This window comes from Melospiza georgiana, chromosome 2 (assembly GCF_028018845.1).
Source record: "Melospiza georgiana isolate bMelGeo1 chromosome 2, bMelGeo1.pri, whole genome shotgun sequence".
Lineage (NCBI taxonomy): Eukaryota > Metazoa > Chordata > Aves > Passeriformes > Passerellidae > Melospiza > Melospiza georgiana.
Window position 1 is genome coordinate 24,199,185 of NC_080431.1, and position 24,228 is coordinate 24,223,412.

Genomic DNA, 24,228 nt, shown 5'->3' on the forward strand with positions numbered 1-24,228 from the left:
TGCTAATCTGATGGTGCCCTGATCCTTTTGAGATGCCCTGTGACATCTCTCAGACACCAGCACACAGCTGATGGATATGATTTACCCCCCTACATCCTTTTGATCAGCACGTGGATAACATGAAGGCTGCTGTGTGCCCCCTCAAACAGCAGTTGCGTAAGCAACTCCCTCGAGCTGCTTACACATGAGCTTGGTTGTGCTTACACATAAGCTCCAGTTCATCCAGTCAATCTAGCAAATGAAACCTAGAGAATTATCCACCACCTCCTAAAATGGACTCCTGTAGATGTTCTGAATTTGTTTCCAGACTCCACCAACTGCATGGACTCTATTCTGACCAACAGACACCTAGTTCAAATGTAGACACTGAAATTATAGTCACCACAAATCAGAACAAGATATATCCAGACCCTGCAAGTCTCAGGGTAGATTTTGATGGTGTGAGGCTGCTGGGCAATATAAACAAAAGTTTTGCTGGCATTACAGCTGCTTACTGCAGTTGACACGTATAGTAGAGTATAGACTTTGTTAGGGTCAGGTTGAAATTGAAGCATGAACGGGTAGTCTCATTTTTTATCATATTACATAGCCAGGGTTCTCCTTTAGGTACCTCTCCCTGAGGCTGTGAGAGTTTATATTACTTTCAACTGAATTGCTCTTATGTCTTCAAAAACTATCTATTGACCCTGCATCCAGCCTGCCATCTCTGCTGCAGTATCTCACCTCCAGCAAACAGGCCACAGGAGTCTATTGAAAGTAGGACCCCTCCTTATTTCCTGTAGTTAATTCTCCCTCTTTGTCTGAATGGCTAAAGCTCTGTGAAAAGGATGGATCCTAACCTTCATGGAGCAAGGACTGTAAGTCAGATCTTTATTTATCTAGAGCGATCCATTCTGTGGATTACTTATTTAATATAAGTTGACTTCTGGGTAAGCTCAACAATTACACTGTTACTTGTCTGATTATGATTGCATAATGATTTGTCAATTAAGGCTCAGTACATTTAGAGATTAATTGCCAGGAAATTCTAGCTGTTAAGTTTCCATAAAAAACTTCTTTTTTTTTTTCCTTTTAACCTTGTTTTGCCTTGTTATCCTTCCTCTCATATAACAGGTTGATGTATATGGGCTGATTTAAATACTACAGGAATAACAGAATTTTTCCAGAAGTATTTCAATCTAACAGTATTGGGAATGAAAGTATGAAAAAAAATACTTAATCAATACTTGAGCCCCAAATGTTCCTTTTTCACAGTTTTGGGCACTTGATAAAAAGAGATTACTTGTTTCTGTTCCAATTTCATTAAAAGCTAGCAAGCTGAAATATCTGGCTTCAAGGCTAAATTAGTCTCTTGCTGTTTTATCCAAGTATGAAACAAGATAACAGAGTTGGTCAGTTACAGAATTTTTCTTTTAACATGTTCTTCTGGGAAGGTTCTTTGGCTAATTGGAAATGTACTTTACATACTGATCTTTCAGAATACAGCAAATATTTAATTTTCAAATCTTTTAAGACTATCCTCCTCTTACCAACAGGTTGCTAATATGGCTTTGACTGCTATGTGACTTGAAGCTTTTAGGTGGTGTTTTACATATCCCCATTCCTGTTCACTATCCAAGCATTTTGGGATAACAAACATATAGGAGGCAGATTCAGGTAACAGACTTAGCACGACATTTCAGGTGTTTGAATGCAGATATTTGCTCATGCATGGAGCATGAGCTGCTAGTGGAAACCACAGAGATCTAAACCTAGAGCCAGCTGATTCTAAGGGTGTGATTTAACTCTCTATACTGAGGTGTCTAAAGCCATTTGAGATGCGATAGGCTAAAGAAGAGCAGAACAGAACACTACTTAAGCAATCAACACTGAAGCAGTAGATGGTGAACTGAAAACACAAAGTTGTAAGATTAGCAGCCTAACTGCTAACCAGGATCTTCTACAGCAGCTCAAGAAGCAGCAGATTGTTATGTTTAGGCAACTGAGGAGTGTCTTAAAATATTCATTTGAGAAAACAGAGGTGTTCAAGAGCTGAATAGCTCTTCAGGCTTCACTGACAGCACTGACTGGATAGCATTTGACTGTGGGCTTCATTCAGTTACCGACATGTGTGCATCCAGTGCCATTTAAATATCTTATGGTATCCAGTATGGCCTTCAGCTGGTGTGAAAAGGACAGTCAAACCAGGTATTTCTTCTTCATAGCAATTCAAAAATCATGAATAAAGGGAACAGACTATTCTACATGGCTTTGCAGGTACTTTCTAGACACCTGAAGGTTTTATCCAATTCCCAATCAAGCGTTCTCTTTTTTTTTTTTTAACTACATGACCATACTTGTTTGTCCATTAATCTCAGGTATGCCATTTGCTAGATTTTCACTCACACTTACTTATTTTCCATAAACCCTTTTCTATTGCTCCATTACTCTTCAAGAGTGCTACCCTTGACCAAAAATACAAAACTTAAGCATTAACAAAGTAAATCAGACTTCTTTTTATGATGAGATTTGTGGTTTTGTTTGTTTCTTTTCTTTTTCTCCCAAAAAAGATCTTATTGGCTCATGTTCAGTTTGACATCAACAACCCCTATATTTCTACACACAGAACCCTGGCATAACCTGGCATTCTCTATCCTTAATTTGGATAGGAATAATTAGTTGCACAGATGCTGTATTTTGAACTTGCCCATACTGAATTTTATACTTTTTTCAGATACATTTTTTTGCTACTTTGGCAACATAAATTTTAACTTCCATTCTATACTTCAACAGTATGCAGTTCCTCCAGCATTCTTGCAGTTCCACCCAGATTTCTGCCATTATTGATGGGGGTTTTCCCAAGCTTATGATTGCTTCTCAGTAGTAACTATGGGAACAGATTTTTTCCCTTTGCCTAAGTTACACAAGATTATACAGCACAGTTTCTCTTGAAGGATAGGGGAAAAAACTAATCCAAAAGCTGTTTATGGCATGACTCTGAAGTCTTCTTTTAGTTTTATTCAATCAAAGCACACTAGGACTGAAATCTCTGAAATGTTCCCTGAGATATTGCGCTCAAAGAACTAATATCTCCCCCTGAGACTTCAATAACCTCAAAGCCAAAAACATGCCTAACTTACTTTCCAAAAAAATGTAGCAACTGGCCCTAATTACTAGGACTGCAAAAAAAACTCTTGAGAAGAAACTTGAAAAGTGTCTGCTGACTTTATGTATCTGAGCTGCTGGCATGCTTTAGATTTAGATTTAAACATGGTTTTGAGAAACAAATGTGATGTTTCCCTGCATGGAAATACTTGTCATAAAATGTCATCATTAATCAAGCATTTTTATAATGTCCTGTATCAAAGCAATAGTAAATTCAGTATTGTGTCTTTATCAGTGAAAAAAATTAAATGTTTCAGAAAACAGCACAAGAAACATGCTGTTCTCTGAGTCCCTAATGCCAAGCTGTCTTAAACCCTGAAGCATGAGACTTTTTTATTCCTTTCACTAGTATTTTTAAGAAAGAACCATTAATATTCTGAACATTTGGTCAGTCACAGAAATATGTACTCCTAGTTTTTTTAGACTCTCTCTTGTATTTGTCACATATCTCTTTGAATTTCTCATTTTCCTGATTTTTTACAAATCTCTCATCTCTGCATTACTAAGTCATGCATTTAGTGAAATATTTCATACTGAATTAAAAGGTGGCCTTGGACTATCATAAAAGTCACTCCACAATTAAGTTCTCTCTATTCTCATTGTTGTCTAAACCAGCCTTCCTACAAAAGAATATCCAGTCCTGTGGAGGGGCAGGTGAGCCCTGGCTGCCAAAGGTGACAGTAGCTGCAGGACAGAAGGATATAGGATTAGAGCAACTGATTCTCTATATAAAAAAATCTTCCATTCACAATGGTAAACGAGAACAGCAGCAGCTGGCAAACCCCCTCATACTAATTTCAATCCCAGCAATATTTACATTTTGTTCTGAAATACAACTTGTGTTTCTGTGTACTTTGAAACAGATGCTGTGTCCAAAGAGTGGGTGAAGTGATGCTTACAAACATGATTCAGCTGTGCTTCATTTGTTCTGGTGTGCTGAGACAGATGGAACAGCACACTCCTGTGGTCTGAACAGCACTGAAAATCTGAAGGCCCCAGTAATGAACAAAGTAATGGCCCCACATGTGCTGATGAATTTCTGTGTTGGTTTGGTTTTGTCAGACATATTCCTATTTTGGTGTCTAACACCAAATATGTAAATCAACCTTGCATTTTGTAATCTAAAGACATTCAGTACTGTGAGTTGCTACTAACTTTTATTCTATCTTCAAGGAAACAAGCAGGGATTTAATTTTAATGCTTTAACAATGACTACAAATGCACTGAATGGCTATCTATAAAGTATTGCATATCTATCAGTGCAAATCAAGAGACAAAAGACATTACATTCACTATATAACAACAAAACAAACAGGCACTGAGAAGTTGCAGGGAGGAGTTTAGAAAATTGGTGGCTTTTTGACCTAGCATGTCAAAACACATTTATGAATGATCAGTTACTCTGTAGGTTACATTTAAACTCATGATTCAGAGGTGAATGACTTAATAGTTATTTAGATCATTGGTATTTAGGTGTCTAGTTAAGTTTCACACACATACACAAAAAATAAAAATAAACAAGAAGGCAAATAATCTCAAAATGGTTTGGACTGGAAGGGATCTTAAAAACTACATAGTTACAATCCCACTGCCCAGTGCCAGGGACACTTTTGACTAGACCAGGCTACTCTAAGCCCCATCCAGCCTGGCCTTCAACACTTCCAGGGATGAAGCATCTACAACTTCTCTAGGCAACCTACTGCCTCACCACTGCTAAGGTAAATAATTTCTCCCTATATCTAATATATCTAATTTCTTCCTATATCTAAATATACCCTCTTTCAGTATGAAGTCATTTGCCCTTGTGCTATCACTACACGTTCTTGTAAAAAGTCCCTCCCTACCTCTCTTGTTGGCCCTATGAAATGCTGGAAGGCTGCTAGAATGTTCTCCTCTCCAGGCTTTTCCCCAACTCTCTCAGCCTGTTTTCATTGGAGAGGGGCTACAGCCCCTGATCATCTTTGTGACCCTCCTCAGGACTTGTTCCAACAGGTCCATGTCCTTCTTGTGTTGGAGGCCCCAGAGCTGAATGCAGTATGGAATGCAAGTCTGGAATTTTCATGGACTCCTACTTCCAGGCTTTGTCAAGTAACTTTATCCAAACATGCAACACAGGCACCATGTTGTGACTGGTAAGAATAGTCAATTATTATTAATAAAACATTGATTTTCATGCATAAGAAAATGAAACAGTAAATGTGCAAATGGCCATACTCACCTGTGGCAAAGACAACATTCTTTGACACCAGTCTGTATTCCACAATAGAGAACTGAGGAAGTTCAATCCTCTCCACGCCAGTGACTGCATTGTCTCCACCTCTCCAGTAGAACTCTATGTCATCAGTTGTGTAGCCATCTGCAGGCAAAGCAAGAGAGTCAGAAATAACAGCAGACTCAAACATAGCTTCAAACATGCAGCTTGTCATTTGTGACAACGAAAAGAATTGGTACAGCTGGAAAGCTGTATGGTATTTTGCCTGTGGGAAGGTCTCCCGAATTGCTACACCATTGCAGTCTGCCTGGGAATTTTAGGCAAAATACTCAGCTTTCTTTTTATTTTACCTTTTTTTATCACTCATGTATTATTCACTAATGGTCACAGTGAGAAGAAAACACTATCCAAAATTTAGGATATCAAATGCATTTAGCACTGAAACTAAATGTATATTTACACTGATAATCACCAGAAGAAGGTTGATTATTCAGTGAACACAGAGAAACATAACTGGGGCAGACCTTTTCCACTCACAGTGAACTGTGAGTTGCATCATTTCCACTAGCTTCCACTAGTGGAGCACTACAGCTGAATATGGAATATATACTGGTGTTTTCTGTATATGGCCCACATTTTCCAGCCAGTAGCAGAAATGGACCAGGTACTTCTGAAGAGCAAATGTACATCTGAATATTGCAATCCTAGGACATGACTAGGTCAAAAAGAGAATGCTGTTCTGTTTGTACACAATTTCAAATCATAAATGGGGTCAGTCTGAAATCTCATGGTAGGTCCTGCACCAAGATGACCCATACTTAATAAAGTGTACTGAAACAAAAGTGTATCACAGTGTTTGCTCTCTTGAAAATAAATCTGATAAAAATACAAATATTCATCTCTTGTGTTGAAGGTAAGCATCCAGTCACTACCTCTGCCAAGTCAGGCAGGAATACTAAATGACTTCATTCTGTCCTCACCTTATTTTTCTGGGATGTATTCATCTATCTAGGAAAGAGTCATATCTTTTAATAATTCACATAAACAGACAAACAAAAAATCCAAATGGTGATAATTACATGATTCAAATAGTGTTCATAGACACACGAGTAAATATTAAACAGTCCTATAAAACAACCAAAAAACCCAACTCTATCCAAATTAGATTTCATATGCATTTTCTTAGGTACGTACAGCTTTCTATCTCCAGAGTACAGTTTTGTTCATCTAATGGGTATCTTCTCAAGTCCATCATACATGCTGCAGTGGTTGTGATTCTGAAATACAAGCATCAAACAGTTTTACCATACAGCCAGTAATCCAGGTTTTGGGTGATGGGGTTATCGTCCAAAGTGAAGACCCTCTGAAGAATAGCTTACAATAACTGAGAATCTGGCCCATATTTTTACATTGAGCAGCAATTATACTGACTTTCAGTTGAACAACTGGCTGTGAATTACCCTTATGCAACCAGCCCCCTTGGGTTTCAATGGACCTATCCTCATATGCAAATATTACATGAACATTTGCTGAGATTAAAAGATACAACTTTGTAACAGAAACCGTGAAGTGAAAATAGTCTGCTACAAATATCAAAATGATTGCAGCTGCATGAATAACTGATTTCTTGGTTTTGTGGCAAGTCTAGAAAAAAACCCCTGAAATGTTGAAAAAAAGTTTTACTTCCAGCAAAATACTTTGTTTTAAATCTTACTTCTCTGGTTTTCAAATGGAAAGAGGATTTTGTTGTCAAGCTCCATATTGTATTTTAGGTTTTCTTCTCAAATACCAAAACACTTTCACTTCTCTGTCTATTTAACCATTTAGCACCCTAAGGATGGTTTTGCAAAACATTTCACTACTGATGAATCAGCTTTATTTATCAACCTCTTGTAGATCAGGAGAGTCAACAACAAACATGTGCAACCAGAACAACTGTCTTAACAGCTTCACACAGCACTGCCACTTCATTTTGTAATTAATGGATTTATATATTTGTTCTAACTTTAGACACATAAAACCATATGCTCATAATTAATCTGCAGCATATTCTGATGTTTTTGTGAATCACAGCCTTCACCAAGGGTATGTACATTATTATGCATCATTGTTTTTATAATGGCTTCGTATAAATTATCTTCTGACTCTGACTAGCTCCATTCCTTACTGATCCTTTTTTGATATAAACAAGACATGGACGTTGCACAGTTTGTTCCTAAACAAATAATATTCTAGTGATAATTTACACTAATAAATACAAGATGGAAAAATTCCTTAAATGTACCTCTAAAAGCTAGAACCCTCAATGTAATGTTTTTTTCATGGGTTTTCTCTGAAGTTCTTTCTTGTACCCATTAACCTTCTCAAATTACAGTCTTCTAGTCTAGTAAACTATTTTAATATTCCAGGGAAATGTTTCAAGAGAAAAAAGTAGTAGGTGCCTTTCTTCACATCTTTCACAGTAAAAAAAACCCAAAACCCTATCTTGTTATTATGAATGTTCTATCCAATCTCAAAGAAAAGGAAGGAAAGAATGGTTATGCTTAGTATATAGGATCATTTTAGATTAATAACTACATAATATTTGAAGAAAGGGATTAAGACCATTATTGCTATCTCATGAGACAACAGAGACCACCCTTCACTGACTGAGAAGGCTCTTTAGCAAGAAAATATTGTCATTTCTTTGCACAGGGAGAGACAATTGTATGAGAACAAAGGCAATGAAAGAGGAAGGAGAGGCGAAAGCTCAAGGATCTGTTACTCAGCACATTTTCTAACTTGTGTTCCTACCAGCGGCCAGTGAGAAAGGCACACACCTGATCTTTGTGCTTTCCAGCCTTACCTACAACATGGTCATGTGTTTGTCACCACTGGTTCCTCTGACTGTCCTCTGAATAGTCTTATGCTAGTCCCACAGGATTTCAGGTCCTAAGTATTATATCACAAGAGAATACTTAGGTCAGCCTTCCTCCAAGCTGCATCTGGGAATTGCTCTGGTTCCTCTGGTAACACAAATTCCAGTGGGCTGGAGCTGTGTACAAACAGCAGTTCCTCAGTTGCTCTGCAGTTTAGGGAAATGTCTTCTCTGCAACTGGAGAACCAGGCAATCTGCAAAGGCCTTTCTGGAACTTCAGCCAGGGTGGTAAAGATGCAGAGCTATTAACTATGGAGGTGATTAATCATCTGGGTTGTTTAACTTGGAGAAGAGAAGGTTCCAGGGGGATCTCATAGCAGCTTTTCAGTACCAAAAGATAGACTACCAGAAAGATGGACTAGGACTTTTTAGAGGGATATGTAGTGGTAGGACAAGGCGTAATGGCTTCACACTGAAAGTGGTAGATTTAGATCAGATTTTAGGATGAAATTTTGACTTTGAGGGTGGTGAGGCACTGGAACAAGTTGCCTGGAGGAGTTCTGGATTCTCCATCCCTATAAGTGTTGAAGCCTGCACAGGGCTTTGAGCAACCTGATCTAATCAAAGATGTCCCTGCCCATGGCAGGATGATTTTAAGGTCCTTCCCAAGCCAAAGCTTTCTATGATTCTTTGAATGCCTCCTCAATATGATTACTAAGAGCAGCTCTAGCTAAGCATATGAAACAAGGATTAGCATACAGTCTTAGAGGAGAAAACTTATTCTTAAATCTGTGATTATTGATAAGCAAGCCATGATGCCCTTAACAAAGCCATACTGATTGTGCAATGAAAGGATCTTGCTCCTGAGTCACATAATAACTGTGTTCAAAGCAAAACAAGTAGGAATGCTTGGAAATTGTTGGTATGAAGGTTCTCTCCCATGCTTTAGAAGATTCGCCTACACTAACCTGGGTCTCATGTGGGATCCTGCAGCAGAATCCACATGAGCTAAGTTGATACAAAAGAGAATGCGCTAGTGGACTCTTAACTATTATGTTGCATAACTAGCTATAAACGCCAGCCTTACAGAACACAAATTATTAATTTTACAAAATTGTAAAAAATTATACAGCTGTCAAATTTATATTCAACTTAATAATTGTGTTATGGCTTTTAAGGAATGTATTTTTATTTTGGTCTGTTCACATACTCTAGGGGTTAGCATCACAAGTTCCAGTAGCAGAAACTGCACATTCTTGCTCAAGAAAATTTTTTACACTACAGAAAAATGAACTAGAAAAGAAGATACAGCCACAAATAGACAGAAACAAATTTACCTCATTTTTTCAAAGTAAGTTTAGTACTCAGAGGTCCCTCCTGAATGAACATTCAAGCAATAAAATTTAACTTGAACAAATACACACCAAAAGCAAATATGAATGGCTCAGGCTTGTGCATGCTCCCAGGAAAAGCAGTTTTTTTATGGGAGAGGATGGTGCCTGACACAAGACAACAAGGTTTCAAGAACTCATCATCATGGCAGTGACAGAGGAATGATTACGAGCCAGACAAAGATGAAGCGGGACACAGAGACAGGCACACATACAAATTGGGTCAAAGCAACACACAAAGGAAATGTTTTTAATTTTTTATAGTTTCATACTCTGGTTTTCTTTCCTCCGAATATAGATTCTCTTATCCTTTTCTGGGCTCAGATTATACTGCTATGTTGTATATGAACCCCATCTGTGATGGGCTGTGAGGTGCTGCCTATATAACCGAGAGAAGGATATTTTATGTCCCCAAAACTTTTACAGTATGAATCAGTCTAGGCAATTTAGATACTTCATATGTGGCTAGGTCAGAGTCCTGTTTACTTTCTTGATACAGAAATACATTCATCCAAAGAGAATAGAAGTAAGCATGGTTGCCTTGTCTGACTCATCACAACTAACTTCTTCACCCTGCAAACATCTATAACGTTTCAAATATGGGTAATAATTATGTGAGTCCTTTTGGATAAAATACATATATTCCTCAGCTCCATTTACTTTTAATGGCTAACACTGTACTGCCTAAAAACAAGAGGTTTATGCATGAGAAACACACAAGCAGTCAAACTCTATTTTTGATCCCCTGACTATAAAATAGTTACTTCCTCCATAGTCTCTTAAGGAAAAATACCCAACTGTTTCATCATTTTCCTTGTAGATTGTTCTGGAGAAGATAGAACAAATTCAGTGTGTTGGCCAAAGAAAAAAATTCCCCAGAAATGGGCTGAACTTCAAAAAGCTACTGTTCCATTCCCCCACTATCACAGACTTCTGCTGCAGCAGCAAAGTGCTTTCTCTAAAGCAGAGAGGAACCTTGGATGACTGAAGGTCAAGTCCTTCAAAAGTGTGATAAATCCTACATTGTTCAGAAGAGAACATACATCCAGGGTGGCCTTGGGATCACTTTCAATTGTATTTGTGTTGAGGAACTGCTTTGTTCTGTGGATGTCCTGTAATTGGTTGCAACCCTCCAAAATTTCACCTATTATTCTGAGTGACCCTGTGCTTTGTGGAACATAAAACTCCAAGTTCTGGCCTCAACCCACATTGCTCCTGGACTGCAGCTTGAGCTCAATGCCATTGGGATGCTCTGAAGCCATAAAAGAGGAAGTAGGGTAGTGATGGAACAACACAAAGCACAGGTCTTTAAATCAGCGGAGATAAGGCTCAGATATTTTCTTCCTTTTGATCACAATGTCTATATTTTGACATGATTTAATGTAAGACAGTAATTCTTCATTATGTAACTTAGCTGCTTCATATCATGGATATCTCACCCTGGATATTACATGTTTCCAGAGAAAAGGAAAGGGAAGAAGTGTGCTACACATGAGCCACTGGTGAATGCCCTGCTGAGCAAATCCTGTTATGTGAAATGCATCTGCTGTGGACACTGGCATTTTGCAGAAGAAGAAGCCAATTTATTCAAATACTCTACTTTATGACAGATAATCCTCACCTGTATGGGTCCAAATGTTTTTAGAGTGTGACAGAAAGACTTCCACATATTACTAGGATCACAAGAATTCTAATCTCCTTTACTTTTTTTTATTATATTGCTGTGGGGATATTTCTTGACATGAAGAAAAACAAGTATATCTCAGATAACTTTTTCTTACATGTAACCACTTGAGAAAAGCATCCTAAACCTGTTGTATTCCATACTGGCTCAATACCTTGCAAAACAAAAGCCTCCTTTTGCTAAAACTGGTTAATTACAGAGAAAACATTCTAAACTTCTTTGAGGTTTCATATTAAGCTGAGTCTATCTATTTTGTCTAGAAAGATTCATTCAATTCTCCATAACGTAATAGGAGTTAAAAAGGTGAGGGCCAAGACCCAAGTCAAGTAAAACGTTCAACCAATAAAAAAGAGAAGCAGGCAAAATACTGATACTGGACATATAAACATCTGCACCACTTTTCCAATCTCTTTCATTTCTATATTAGGGACTTTTTAATCCTTCACTACCTATGTGCACCAATCTTGAGTAATTATCTCTGCTAAAATATACAAGAAACTTCCAACTAAGGAAAAGGAGTCTTCACTGGCAAAGACTTGTTTTTCTGGTTTAAACCACTGGAGCAAATGAAAAACCTGTTCAAAGAAAGCAAGATTTTGACACTACTGGGTTTTCCGTAAAGATTTTTGCTGGTGTACTTAAGTTTGCTAAGGGAGGGATACTTCAGCATTTCTAACCATAAAAGTTATGGCAGAAAAGAAAGAAAACACAAGTAAAACCTAAAATAGGTAGAAAGTAAGAGAATGTAAGGTCACTTTGTACCTCTGGTTTGAAATGTAGCAATTACAGTGCTGATTCCTGCTTGAAGAAATCACTGAAAGTACTGGGTCATGATCTTAGCTGTGGCTGACTCTCCCCAGCCAGGGCTACTTCTGGCTGTTTTTTTTATAGACTATGAACAAATCAAGAGACAACATAAGCACCCACATTCAGTCTTACTGCCTGTATTTGGGACAGGATTTTCAGGTTTACAATTAATATGTGCCTTTCTGCTGCCTATAGCCAGTGGGCTTTGCAGATATGGTGACTGTACAGAAACAGATAAAACCTGACTGAAGGCGCTTCTGGCAAAATTAAGAAACATCGAGTGTGTCATTTGTTTTCTACTGGCATCTCTTAGAGTTACAGGGAAGGTTACATAATAAGCTGGCCAATGTTTGTAATAACCTTGTACCAGGAAGCAAACATCAACAGCACATAACAGCAGTGATGAAATCTCCATCGTGGAGCACAGACCTGAGGCCGTAAAGCACCGTTCCATCCGGGTGGAGGCGAATCATTCGATTCTTCACCGTAACGCCGTGCACAAATGATTTCTTGTCGTTCAAGAAGTAAGTGTCAGGCACCCAAAGCTGATCTGCCACTCTGTTATCAAGTGTGAGGTTGAGAGGTATGCCAGCATAAGCCAGCCTCTTATCTCTCCAGTACTGTTGAAAATACATAGTCAAAGTGTAATCCTGGTGAGGAAAAAAAAAAGAGAAGTACAAGAGTCAACCATACTTTGTGTAACTAGGAGAATAATTTCCCTCTTGATAGCTTATTCTGCTGTTGATTAAATTTAATATTTTAAAATGTTTATTAAAAATTAAATATTTGTATCACTTAATAAATAGTTTATATCATTCAAGTATCGCTCTAGACTAAGGGGGCATTTCAACTCCTGTGAAATAATTGAGCAGGTATCAGTATCATTTGTCCTGCTCCTGCTTTTCTTTCATGTAGCTCTACTGATAACTGCCCAAAATGATCATATTTATGGAATGATAAATGACACCATGGGTAAATACTGCCATCTTCCCCATTTTTAAAAATGACAAATAAATGGAAAAACATTTAAAATATTTTGAAGTAGTATGTAAATTTCTGCCTGAAAAATAAGCTGAAGGTATGTTGATTATACATGTGCCTTTGTGTGAGACTGCATTTTGCAGTAACACAAATATTTTCTCATCAACAGATTACACTGATACTTTGAATAAAAGTAAATTGTATTAAAGTCTCACTAATATCAATGTTTGGTTTTCATAACTTTGTCAGTTTTAAGGTTTATGGTATCTTCTACAAGCTGTGATCACTAATGTAAAAGCCTAAACATGGAAACAGCTTAAAACATCCACTTAAATATTCTTAATTTCATTTCAGAATTTGCTAACCTGATTTCTTCATATTGTAATAATGCTATATTGAAATCCTTTGAAAGGCTTGGATGGTAGGCCTCATTCATTAGCTTCATGGTATTACAAAACATTAAAAAAAATGCCTCTGAACATTTTAAAGTTATGCACCAGCAAAACTGAAAAAATAAATCACATTAAATAAATGAGACCATAAGTACAGGCCATTAAAACTCTGATTTTCAAATTACAGAAGTGCTCTAAACAATAAAACACTTCATGAGATTCTTCACAAAATACTGAGAAATTTATGTGATCTCCAAACACATTTAAATATTTAGCAGCAGGTGTGCAAGCCACAGGATACCTGCATTTGCATCTGGTTCTACAAGCTGGTGATGCAAAACCCCTCAGGCTTGCTGCTTGTTTGGGAAAAGGATGCTCAAATTTTCCAAGCACGGCTGTTGGGAATGGTCCATTCTTGTAATGGGTTTCATGTGGACACAATCCAATTCCAGGCACTGCTCCTGCCCTGTTTCCCTCAAGCCCAATGGTCTTTCCTTGAAATCATATGAAACTTGAGCCTGCCTTTCACACTCAGAGACTTTGCATTTTTGATTCAGTGATTCATTCTCTTTAGTGAGGGATCTGCTATGGCTTAAAGAAATCAAATTTAATTGCTTAGAAAAATAAATCATTATAGATATCAAGGAAAAGCTGTTCCCATTTTAAGAAACTAATAGGAGACCTTTGAAAACAAAAGAGCCCAGTGATGGGAGAAAGGAGCCCACGTGGAACTGCCTGGAAGGAATCTCATACCTCAAACCTCAAATCTGACATGACGGCTCAAGAGAATGAGCTCTAACCTTTTTGTCAGCAGCTTTCTTCAGTGGGACTGATGGTCCCAGCTCAGCAGGGAATGAGGTGCATGAGACACTGGGCACACCTGCCTCGCACCCATTACCAGGTCACAAAGGCCACCTCCCTCCTCAAGTTCTCTGCAATCAGTTTTCTGACACTGATGTTATAGAACCAATATCCTCTACCAGCTGTGTTTTGCTCTGTTCAATTAAAGCTTGTTTCAATTAACATTCAAAACTTGCTGGCTTCTATAATGGTTTGCACGGCGATGTCAAGAAATTTGGGATTTTAAAAGTTTTGGACACAAGAACGGTACACCCAAAGCTCACTATGCTCACTATTTGTAATTGCACAGTATATGCACAAAATAATACGAAGCAATTAAATAAAGAAAAGGGGGGGGGGTACTGCATAGCATTGAAAGAAATTACCTGGCCAGCACCAAAATATAAGAGAAGCAGTACATCTGAAAAAAAAATGTTTTAGGCCAGCTTTCTTTTTCCTTTGGTTTAAGATAAAATATATGTTAACATCTAATGAATGGAGTAATTAATTAGATAAATAAAAGATACATAACAATACAAGCACTAATTATCTGACATTTTATTCTAAAGTAACATTTACTATGTCAGGGAACAACTTCACAAATTATGCACAGAAACAAAACAACCATCAAACATCCAAGATTTACTGTGTCTTGAATGAAAAAAGGACTTCCAAAACACATTTTCTCAGGTACAAATTTCACTAGTGCTTTCTCTATTAACCCTGTTTACTTATTATATAATCTTAATTTTAAATTTTAAAAAACCCTCAAAACCCTATGTCTATTCGTGTTTATGATTATATTTGCATTTTGTACATTGGGGCTCTGCCAGCCTCACCTGCTCTGAAGATGATGACAGAAAGAATTAATATGAACCATGCTTGGCCACCATCACACTTTCTCAATTCCCTCAAAAAAAAGGGGAGCAACAAGCTTATATAAGAACTGCACTGAAACTGCTTGGCTGTACAAGGAGTGATAAATGAGCAGGACAGGCCAGTTCCTTGGGGTGGCTCCACCAAGTCGCTCACTATCTGCAGAAAATAGACTTTTTAAAACCCATAAGGATCAGTTCTCATTCTTTGATTAACTAATTTTCAAGACTCGGTATGTATAAAGAAAGTTTTTCCCTAGTCTAGACCCCAGAGGAAAACACAAAAATGGTTTGAGTGTAGACTGGAAAATATGAATTAGATATTTCAGGTAAATGAAAAAAATGAACTTTTAACACTCAGTAAGTAGTCTACAAAGTTTATTAAGGGCCAGCTCCCTCTAGGGAGCTTCTGATGACTAGTTCTGATATGGAGGTCAAGAGGGGAGATGTCTAAAGCCAGAAGAGATTGATACCACTAGATCTACTGCATTAGGGTGCTATTGTATGTCAAAGACGACACAGAGCTGCCAGCTTTAGGAAATTCTAGCTACTGCAAAGAGCAGTGGACAATTTTCTCAGCAGGCAAAGACCTCCATAAAACATATTTTATTCCCCCAAACAATACAATGCAACATTCAACATTTACCTCTCCACATCCTCACAGTAATAACAAGCTTCAGGTCAAGCATGGTAACAAAATCACTCAAAGCTCTGACAGCCAACAAACCCAGTGCTTCTCAAGTACAGGTGAAATGTCCTCAGAACGGGAAAAGCTCGACTGCACAGGCAACATAATCTTTCTTCTGTGAATTTAAAGACCCTGAAACATCCTACAAGGATAAAAGACAGTGCTGGGCACCCTTGAATTTCTAGCACAACAACAATGCCACTAATGTAAGAAAAGGTACACAAAAAGATGTGATAGCTGTTCTTTCAATATAGTTTTCTCTGGTCAAGGGGAGTGGAAAACACAATTTAAAAACCTCAAATAGTAGATGATACTTTGGATATTATCAAGATAAGACATTTAGATACAACAATAAAGAGGCTGATATCACAACTTAAATAGTGTATGGTCTTTGTATGTACTGCTTATGATTTTAATTTTTTTTTATCTTAAGCAAGAATTATAGACTAATAAATATTGTATGTGCTAACCATGTACAAAGACATTTTAAGCATTTTCTACATTATATTTGTCCCTCTTGGACTGAGCATACCATGGAAACAGAACTAACCCACTCCTAAAAAGCCACTTCAGACAGTTAATGCACTGACTGTAAGACCAATTAATGAAAAATACTAATAAGCTGTAATAGCAAAGGAAACAATTACCTGTTTTCTATTACAGGGCTTGTTATCTCTAGTTTTCCTCTCCTTCACTCAATAACATTGAAAGAAAAATTTGAAAATATAGTTTGCTCATCAAAATAAAATTAACATAATTATAGCAGCAATAATGCTCTAAATTTGACTATCACTGTTTGCTGTCTTACTATATCATGAATCACTGATGTTACAAGTTTTCTATTATCTGTAAATAAGTTCCTTCAAAATGATTGCTAGATAAACACTGCAATTAATATTTAAGATGAAATACTGGTAATATGGCAAATAATCAAAAGAAATTCTTAATGCAAAATGAAAGAATATACTGCAAATTATTGGAAATATTGGAAAAAGTGGTGCAAAATGAACAATTTCACTGCTTGAGAAGATAGCCTTGTGTCTACCTGAAATGCAATTCCCTGATTTAAATTTACATTTGGATGTAAATTCAAATCCTTGTTTTCTTGACCAAAGGACAAATGTGATTATTACCATCAGTTTCTGGATTATTTAATTTTGATGAGTTAATAAAGTAAGTACTCATTCATTGGATAAAAATATTTATTGAAAATCCATGCCTTAGTCTCTTTAATAACTTCAAAGTCTCTTCCCTCACCTTCTACATGATTTCAAAAATTAGATATGGCTCCTGTAGTATAAAGAGCTATTTCTGCACCATTGATGATTGAATTATATTCTTCCCAATAAGCCCAAAGTGAGTTGCAAAGCCAAACTCATGAAGCCTATGCTTTGACAACATATCTGTAAATCTGTTACCCTACCATACACAGAAGAGACCTGACCAATAGATTAATGCACACATTCAGTCACATAGTTAAAATGAATTTAATAAAGACTTTTTCAGAAAGGCTTACCATAAGAAATCAGAATTTACAAGCAATGCTAGTTGACTGAGATGATCACATAAACATTTCTCTCAGAATTCAAAATTTTCTAATTGCTTCAGCAACTTTCATATTAAAGAAAAAATTTACTATAGAAAGAATTTCCAATCATAGAATCATTAATGCTGGAAAAGACCTCTAAGATCATTAAGTCCAACTACTAACCACCATATTTCAGCACCAAACCTTGCCCCCACATTCCACATTTACAGGCCTTTTGAACACTTCCAGAAATGGTGATTCCACCACTTCCCTGGGCAGCCTGTTCTAATGCCTGAAACCTGTAATTTTGCATTATATTTTACTTGTTGACATTTTGGGTTGTCCAATGTCCAAACAATACAGTTTCTTACTCAATCACCAGAAAATGGAGAAAGCCACCAACGTCTATTTTTCTGTAAAGTCTCTTAGAAGAGAACTGCCTGATGAGAATGTCTCTGGCAATAGACGGAGTTCCTGGGCAGCCTGAGTGAGGGAGACCTGAGCATGCACACAGACACACACACACTCGTCCACTCTAGTCCACCAAAGCTGCTTCTCCTAATGTTTCTTGGCCTACCTGCTGTTACAGTAAAGGATTATCTCACCTATAAGATCCTGATTTGGGCTTTTCTTTGACATTATGCAAAACCTCTACAATACTGACAGGTTGAAAACATAGCATATATTTTCCCGAGCATGTGGCTACAACACTCTTCCATTAAGAAAATGCTAAAGCAGCTCAATCATGCTGATTTCAGTGTGACCCTCCATATATCAATGTTGTTTTGGTATCTTTTGTACAAAATTATCATTACTGTTTTCCTCTTCTACTGAAACACAAAAGGATGGTGTTATAAACAAGAATTATTTAGCCTCCAAGAACCTACTTGATTCTACAAAACAATTTTCCAAATAAATGTGTGATTGCATGGATCTTTCCTGCCGCTCATACCCTTTGGCACAAGAGCTCCCACCTCCACTGATAGCCCAGTGCCTTCTCCAAAGAGCCTGTTCCCATTGAGCATCCTTGGGTGCTCCGAGGAGGGTTGCCATACCAACCAGCACTTGGCTTTCTGCAGGCAAAGAGAGCACAGTTGACATAGCAACCAGCCAAAGCAGCTCCTCCACTGCTTTTCGGGCACGGGTGGTGGTACTGCAGTGGAATTGAAGCTTTTGAGCAGGAATGAAGGGAGCAACCAGGCGCCCTGAGGGGTACTGCCCCCAGCACCTTCCTGCCATGGCCAGTGGAGCTCACTCTTCAAAATCTGGGTACTAGCTCTTTTCTCTCTGCTCCTCTGCCCACCCCAAAGTGATGGGGATGCTTTCCTGCTCTTGGGTGTTCTCTCATCCCAACATCAGAGGACACCAGCTGACAAGAAAGCAATTGCTTTGGGTGAGCTTTGGAAGGTGAATATAGAGAAAAAACAAGTTCCTGCAAATATTTAAGTTGAGGGACATAAGACAACAGGAAGACAGCCCGGGCTATTTAGTCTCTGACAGATGAGAATGGGGGGAGAATACTTCAATATACCTTTTCTGATTTAGAGTGTCACAGGTATTACAACACCCCAGGCTTCTCAGTAATCAGGAATTTCTATTCCCAAAGGACTGATCAAAGGAAAACTAACACACACCTTTACACCTGATGGGTATAGTGCTCTCTGACCCACAGCAGAAAGCTAGCAAAACAAACAATTCTGGTCTTACACTACACCCCTGAAGAGGTGTCCAAAGAATTTGTGATAAATTACAATCAAAATCCACTTACTGATAGACAGATAGAACAAAAAAATCAATATCTGATAGGTCACTCCTGAGAAGGAAGAATAGAAATGCCAGATGTATAGCTGCTATTCTTGAAAACTCTCAAAGAGATCAAGTCACAAAAAATACCATCAAATACACTTTAAAAAGATATACAAAAGAAAAATAATGCCAGGCTAAGTGATTCACTGAACTTGTTTCAAGAAGCACATTTTAATGCCAACAAGACCTCATAAAAACAGGTACATTTAATTGCACTAATTGAAATCCTGCTAACAACATACAGGGAAGGAAAAAATCAACTTCTATCAGCTGTCAGCTGGTTCCCACAACTGAGGCAGCTGACCTTAGAGAGATGGGAACTGACAACTAATGGATTGTGCCTCCTACACAGTTACAGGATGTGCCACCAGTGAGTTGGAGAAATGAGCTACTGCCCTATCATCTTAAAGCTGTAGGTTTACTTTGGTTTTAGTTTGGAGGAATGAAGAGAGGTTAAAAATTTGGGATATACCAGGTTTTAGAGAATGAAGGACTTCTCACACTTCTACTTTATTCTTTCCATAAATACACAATTTTATATATTTCCTTTGCAATTTTTGGACTATCAATATAAATCTGGGAGGAAAAGAAGCTCTCTGAGAAAGCCCTGTAAGTTGATATTATTTGTAATATTTATTCAGGCCTTCCCACTTCTTAGATAATTGAATGCGTGCACTCTTTTAGTGTCTGCAAGATGTTCTAGCACAGACCCTAAAGTTGGGCATACACAGATGTGTTTTAAATACTGTGACCATTAATACATAGCTCCATGCCCCTCTTATTTGCTGTGATTAAACATGAAAAACATTAAAAAAAAATCTGTAAATAGTGTTTCACGCTGAAAAGTCTACAGTTTTTTTCACCACAGAATTGTAAAAAAGCCATTGTAAAGGCACTTGTAGATATTTTTTTTTAATCACTCCAGAGTCCACAAAAAATTCAAAACTATATTTAGGAACAGAGTGCTGATGGATACATGCAGTCGAATGAAAATAGGTATTTGTTCACATCCACATATTTTTGTTAAAAACAAAAAAAAGGAGTATTTACTCCACTGTGGGAAGAATTTCTTAAATTTTCTCATCTCCCAGCCTATCCATTTGCTGACTATGGGAGCCAGCCAATCTCACTGGCACTGGAGCCCCAAGGCTGACACCCAAAGTTCTATTTGCTGTCTGCAATTATGTGAAACAGCAGATATTCTTACAGGAAAACCCATTCAAGACAGACACAGTGAACAAAACACCCTTTGAGAAAGAGAGCAAGAACACATTAGCCATCAAATGCTTTAGCTATGCTAAACTGGAAACACAATCTGTGTATTTTCATTAGCAGGCCTGGAGGGCAGCCCCACACCCTGCCCGAGCCAAGGGCCCAGGACTCCAGGTCGGCCCGGTGGCTCCATCAGCTCCAGCAGGGCTGCTCTCCAGTTTCCACAGCTGCCCTGGGCCAGCCAAGCCCAGCCCACCCCTGGGCCCATGACCTGTCCCCAGCCCCAGGGAGGTGCCCACACCAGGGCTGGGGCTGTCCTGGTGTCCCCAGCTGCCCTGCTCTGGGCTGGGGATGGGATGGGCCCTGGCTGCCCGCTGCCTCTCTGCCTTTCGTGAGGATCCCCTGCCCCTACAGACACCTTGGCCACTGTGGCTGTCTGTTTGTAAGAGGGTGGTTCATTTGTACCAGGCTTTTATCTGTTCATTTCAGAGCAAGGGAACAAACTGGAAGGGATTTATCCGTGGTGGCTGAGGCTGGCAAAGGTGATCCCTGAACTATCCTCCGCTGCCTCCTCCCTTCCCTTCAGATGTGTCACTCACACTGCCAGCTTCTCTCACATCTTCCTTTCACTCCATCAGAAATGCTAATTCCAACTCTGCATCTTACAGCAACAAAATTAGGATGCATGTTAAGTCAAAAGGAAAACATGCATTTACTCACAACTCATCACAGAGGGTAGGACAAACACCCTGTGACAGAGCAATGCTCATGAAACTCAGCAAAGCACAAAATAAATAAATGGACAATCCCCCCCCCCCCCCCCCCAAGAGGAAATATTGCAAGCATACACGATATTTAACATCCACACATATTTCTTGCTGTACAGAGACTTGTGGAAGAAGTGGAGGAGAGCATCGCTTTCTGGCAGTGTCCTTGAAAGATCAGGCTGTGAGTGATTTTATAGAGAAATATCCTGCTGGAGGAGAGTCTCCCCTCTTGCATGGGATCTGAATATCCTGCAAAGATCTGCTAAAAACCTTTGGAAGGGAATCAAAATGTGGAATAGTAAAAAGAAAAAGGAGGAGAGTTTCAAACTACAATGATGCCTAACTCCTTAAGCCACAAACAGTATGGCCTGAAAAGGCAGATGTGTCAGGGATCTGTGTCTACTTAGGATATTTAGAGCAAAACTGATTCTGTAGCAGATAATTACTTTCCCCTTTACATGAACCCCATGAAGTTCAATAAGACCAAGTGCAAAGTCCTGTACCTGCCTCAGGGCAAACCCAAGCACAAATTCAGGCTGGATGGAGAAGGGATTGAGAGCAGCCTGGGGGATGCGAATGCCTGAGAAGTGGGACATGATCCAGCAATGTGCACTCACAGAAAAATTCCTCTTACACATCTGTGCTAGGTGAACACACTGATTTCAAAGACATACCTCAAATTCAGAAGCACAGGCAGGGACAAGTTATTTACAGAAACTGAGTTGTCTTTCCCACAGGTACAGCCTATAACCACTGCTTGATTACTTATTTATTTCATCTACTATTGTCAAATATCTCAGAAGCAGGAAGTGCATTTATGAGGCAAGAAATCATTTTCCCCTTTGGGAAAGGGGAAAAGGCCTTTGGGTGGAAAAAAATGTGTCTGTGTAAATCAGCATGAGCAAGGTACATTATATATCATTGCTTTCAGGTAGGGATTAGTATTCTGCAGGGTCGCTCAGCTAGGATGACCAGGTGACCTCCCAAATATGAAAATTATATCCTTGAACATCTATCTACCTCAGCTCTTGCTCCAGCAGTGTTTTTCATGCTGGCTTCAGACAGTGGTGTAGGAATGGAGGGTTTAGACTCATTAGGAACTGGACAAACTTTGCACAAAGTCTTTACAGCAAAAATGAGATTCAGATAAAGCTGCTGTAAGTAAGGACCAGGAAGGTCACTGAAGAAGGAGATTGAATTAAAGAACAGAGGAAACTTAAACAGGTGCAGAAGAAAATCTGGCTTGGGGATATATCACAGAGGGGTGAAATTATAAAAAGCTTTATATCCTTGAGAAGGAACATAGGACAAAAGTTCATAAAACTCAGGTAGGACACAAGCTCATTCTGTGCCTGAAAATACCATTTAAAGATAGCATAGAAAAAATAGCAACCAAATCAAATACATACATCCTACTATTGAAATGCTACAAGTTTTAAATTAGATAAAGGAATGAGTTTTAAGAGACAATATTGACCTGACAGGAGCATGAAAGACTTGATGGATGGAAAGGCTGTCAGTGGGAACTACAAACTACACAGGAAAAAAGAATGCTGTGTGTGTTAAAGAATGCTTTGTATGAGATAATTGTTCTGAATGTTGCACATTATGGATTAAGACACCAGGACTACAGAAATATTAGATCTGTCACTTCCTTATCAGGATGACAGTGGTGTGAGTGAGGTACCGAGAGAGATTTAAAAGACAACAAGAAAACAAATTAGTAATCAAAAACTTCAATCACCCCCACACAGATTGGGTAAATGTCAGGTTGGGGTGTGATGAAGAGACTTAATGACACCACAAATGACTGATTCATGGAAGAGCTTTTGCTAAAAGCTGAAACAAGCCAAGATACCCTGACTGGGTTCTGAGAAATGGCTCAAGTCATGGGGCAAAATGCTGTGACAGAAACACTGCTCATTAACCTGATGGAATAGGGAAATTTTCTTTTTAAACTGAGAAAATACTAAATTAACATAAAAATAGTTTTTGATTTCAAAAAATAAAACATAAAAAACTTGCTTCAAAGTTGGAGAAGAGTGTTTATAGTCATCATAATATGATTTCTTAAATATTGAAAGCAACTGTTGAATAACAAAAAAAGAAATCCCAGAATGTTAACTTCATTACAACTAAAAATATATACTTCAAAAATAAGAAGAGACATCCAAAGGAGAAGAAAATAGCTAAGAAGATATACAAGAAAAGCAAAATAAAAAAGCAAGACAAAATTGCCTAAGCATTAATGTTTTAAGGCACAAACACTTACTATAAGTCATCAAATGATACTAAAAGAAAGCCTTGTAAAGCAAGAATGTTTTACATTTACATTGTTAATGACCAGATATAAGACAAGAAAGAGAGACCAGCAGCTTTTGCAACAGTGGGAAGTCACCTGCAGGCCTCCATCATCCTCACAAACGTGACATAGAGGAGATGAACACTGAGGTACCTACATTTGCTACAACATTTCTTTGAATAGTAAAAATGAGAGGTGTGATTGTGAGGAGGTGCAGAAGACAGCAGCATTCTGTATGCCTGAGTGATAAAACAAAAAAAAAAAAGAAAATCAATGCTGATGAAAAGTAATGCACATGGGGAAAAACCCAAAAACAGTCCAAACTATGGATTACTTTGTAGGTTCTGAGCTAACTATGGCCACTAAGGAAAAAAAACCCTGCAGTATTAACCAGCATTTTTGTGAATAAATCAGTTCAGAATTCTGTAAAATAAAATAAGCAAACATTACTAACAGTATTTGGAAAAGAGATAGAAAGGCCAGTCTGTATGGAGCTCTGAGCAACCTGATCTAGTGAGTGGCATCCCTGCACATGGTGGCCGGGTTGGAAACAGATAATCTTTATGGTCCAACCCAAACCATTCCATGGTTTCTGAAAGTGTTGAAGAAAAAAGGAAAACTCACTGCACTGCATCATTTTAGTCAACTTACACCTTGAATACTGAGTACAGTTCAGGCCCCTGTTCCCACCAGGGCAGAGCACAGCAAGGTACAAGGCATTGCAGCAAGGGGAAAGAAGGGC

At 38.3% G+C, this 24,228-nt stretch overlaps 1 protein-coding gene across 1 annotated transcript in view; it reads right to left on the reverse strand.

Annotated features, from left to right (window-relative positions):
* The window catches only part of GABRB3 (gamma-aminobutyric acid type A receptor subunit beta3), a 115,894-nt gene that overhangs the window by 24,138 nt on the left and 67,528 nt on the right, over window positions 1–24,228 (reverse strand). Inside the window, exons 4-6 of the mRNA XM_058044586.1 lie at window positions 12,525–12,745; window positions 6,551–6,633; window positions 5,363–5,500 (exon numbers count right to left, since the gene is read on the reverse strand). Of these exons, the coding sequence (XP_057900569.1) occupies window positions 5,363–5,500; window positions 6,551–6,633; window positions 12,525–12,745 (442 nt within the window). The remainder of the gene's footprint in view (window positions 1–5,362; window positions 5,501–6,550; window positions 6,634–12,524; window positions 12,746–24,228) is intronic.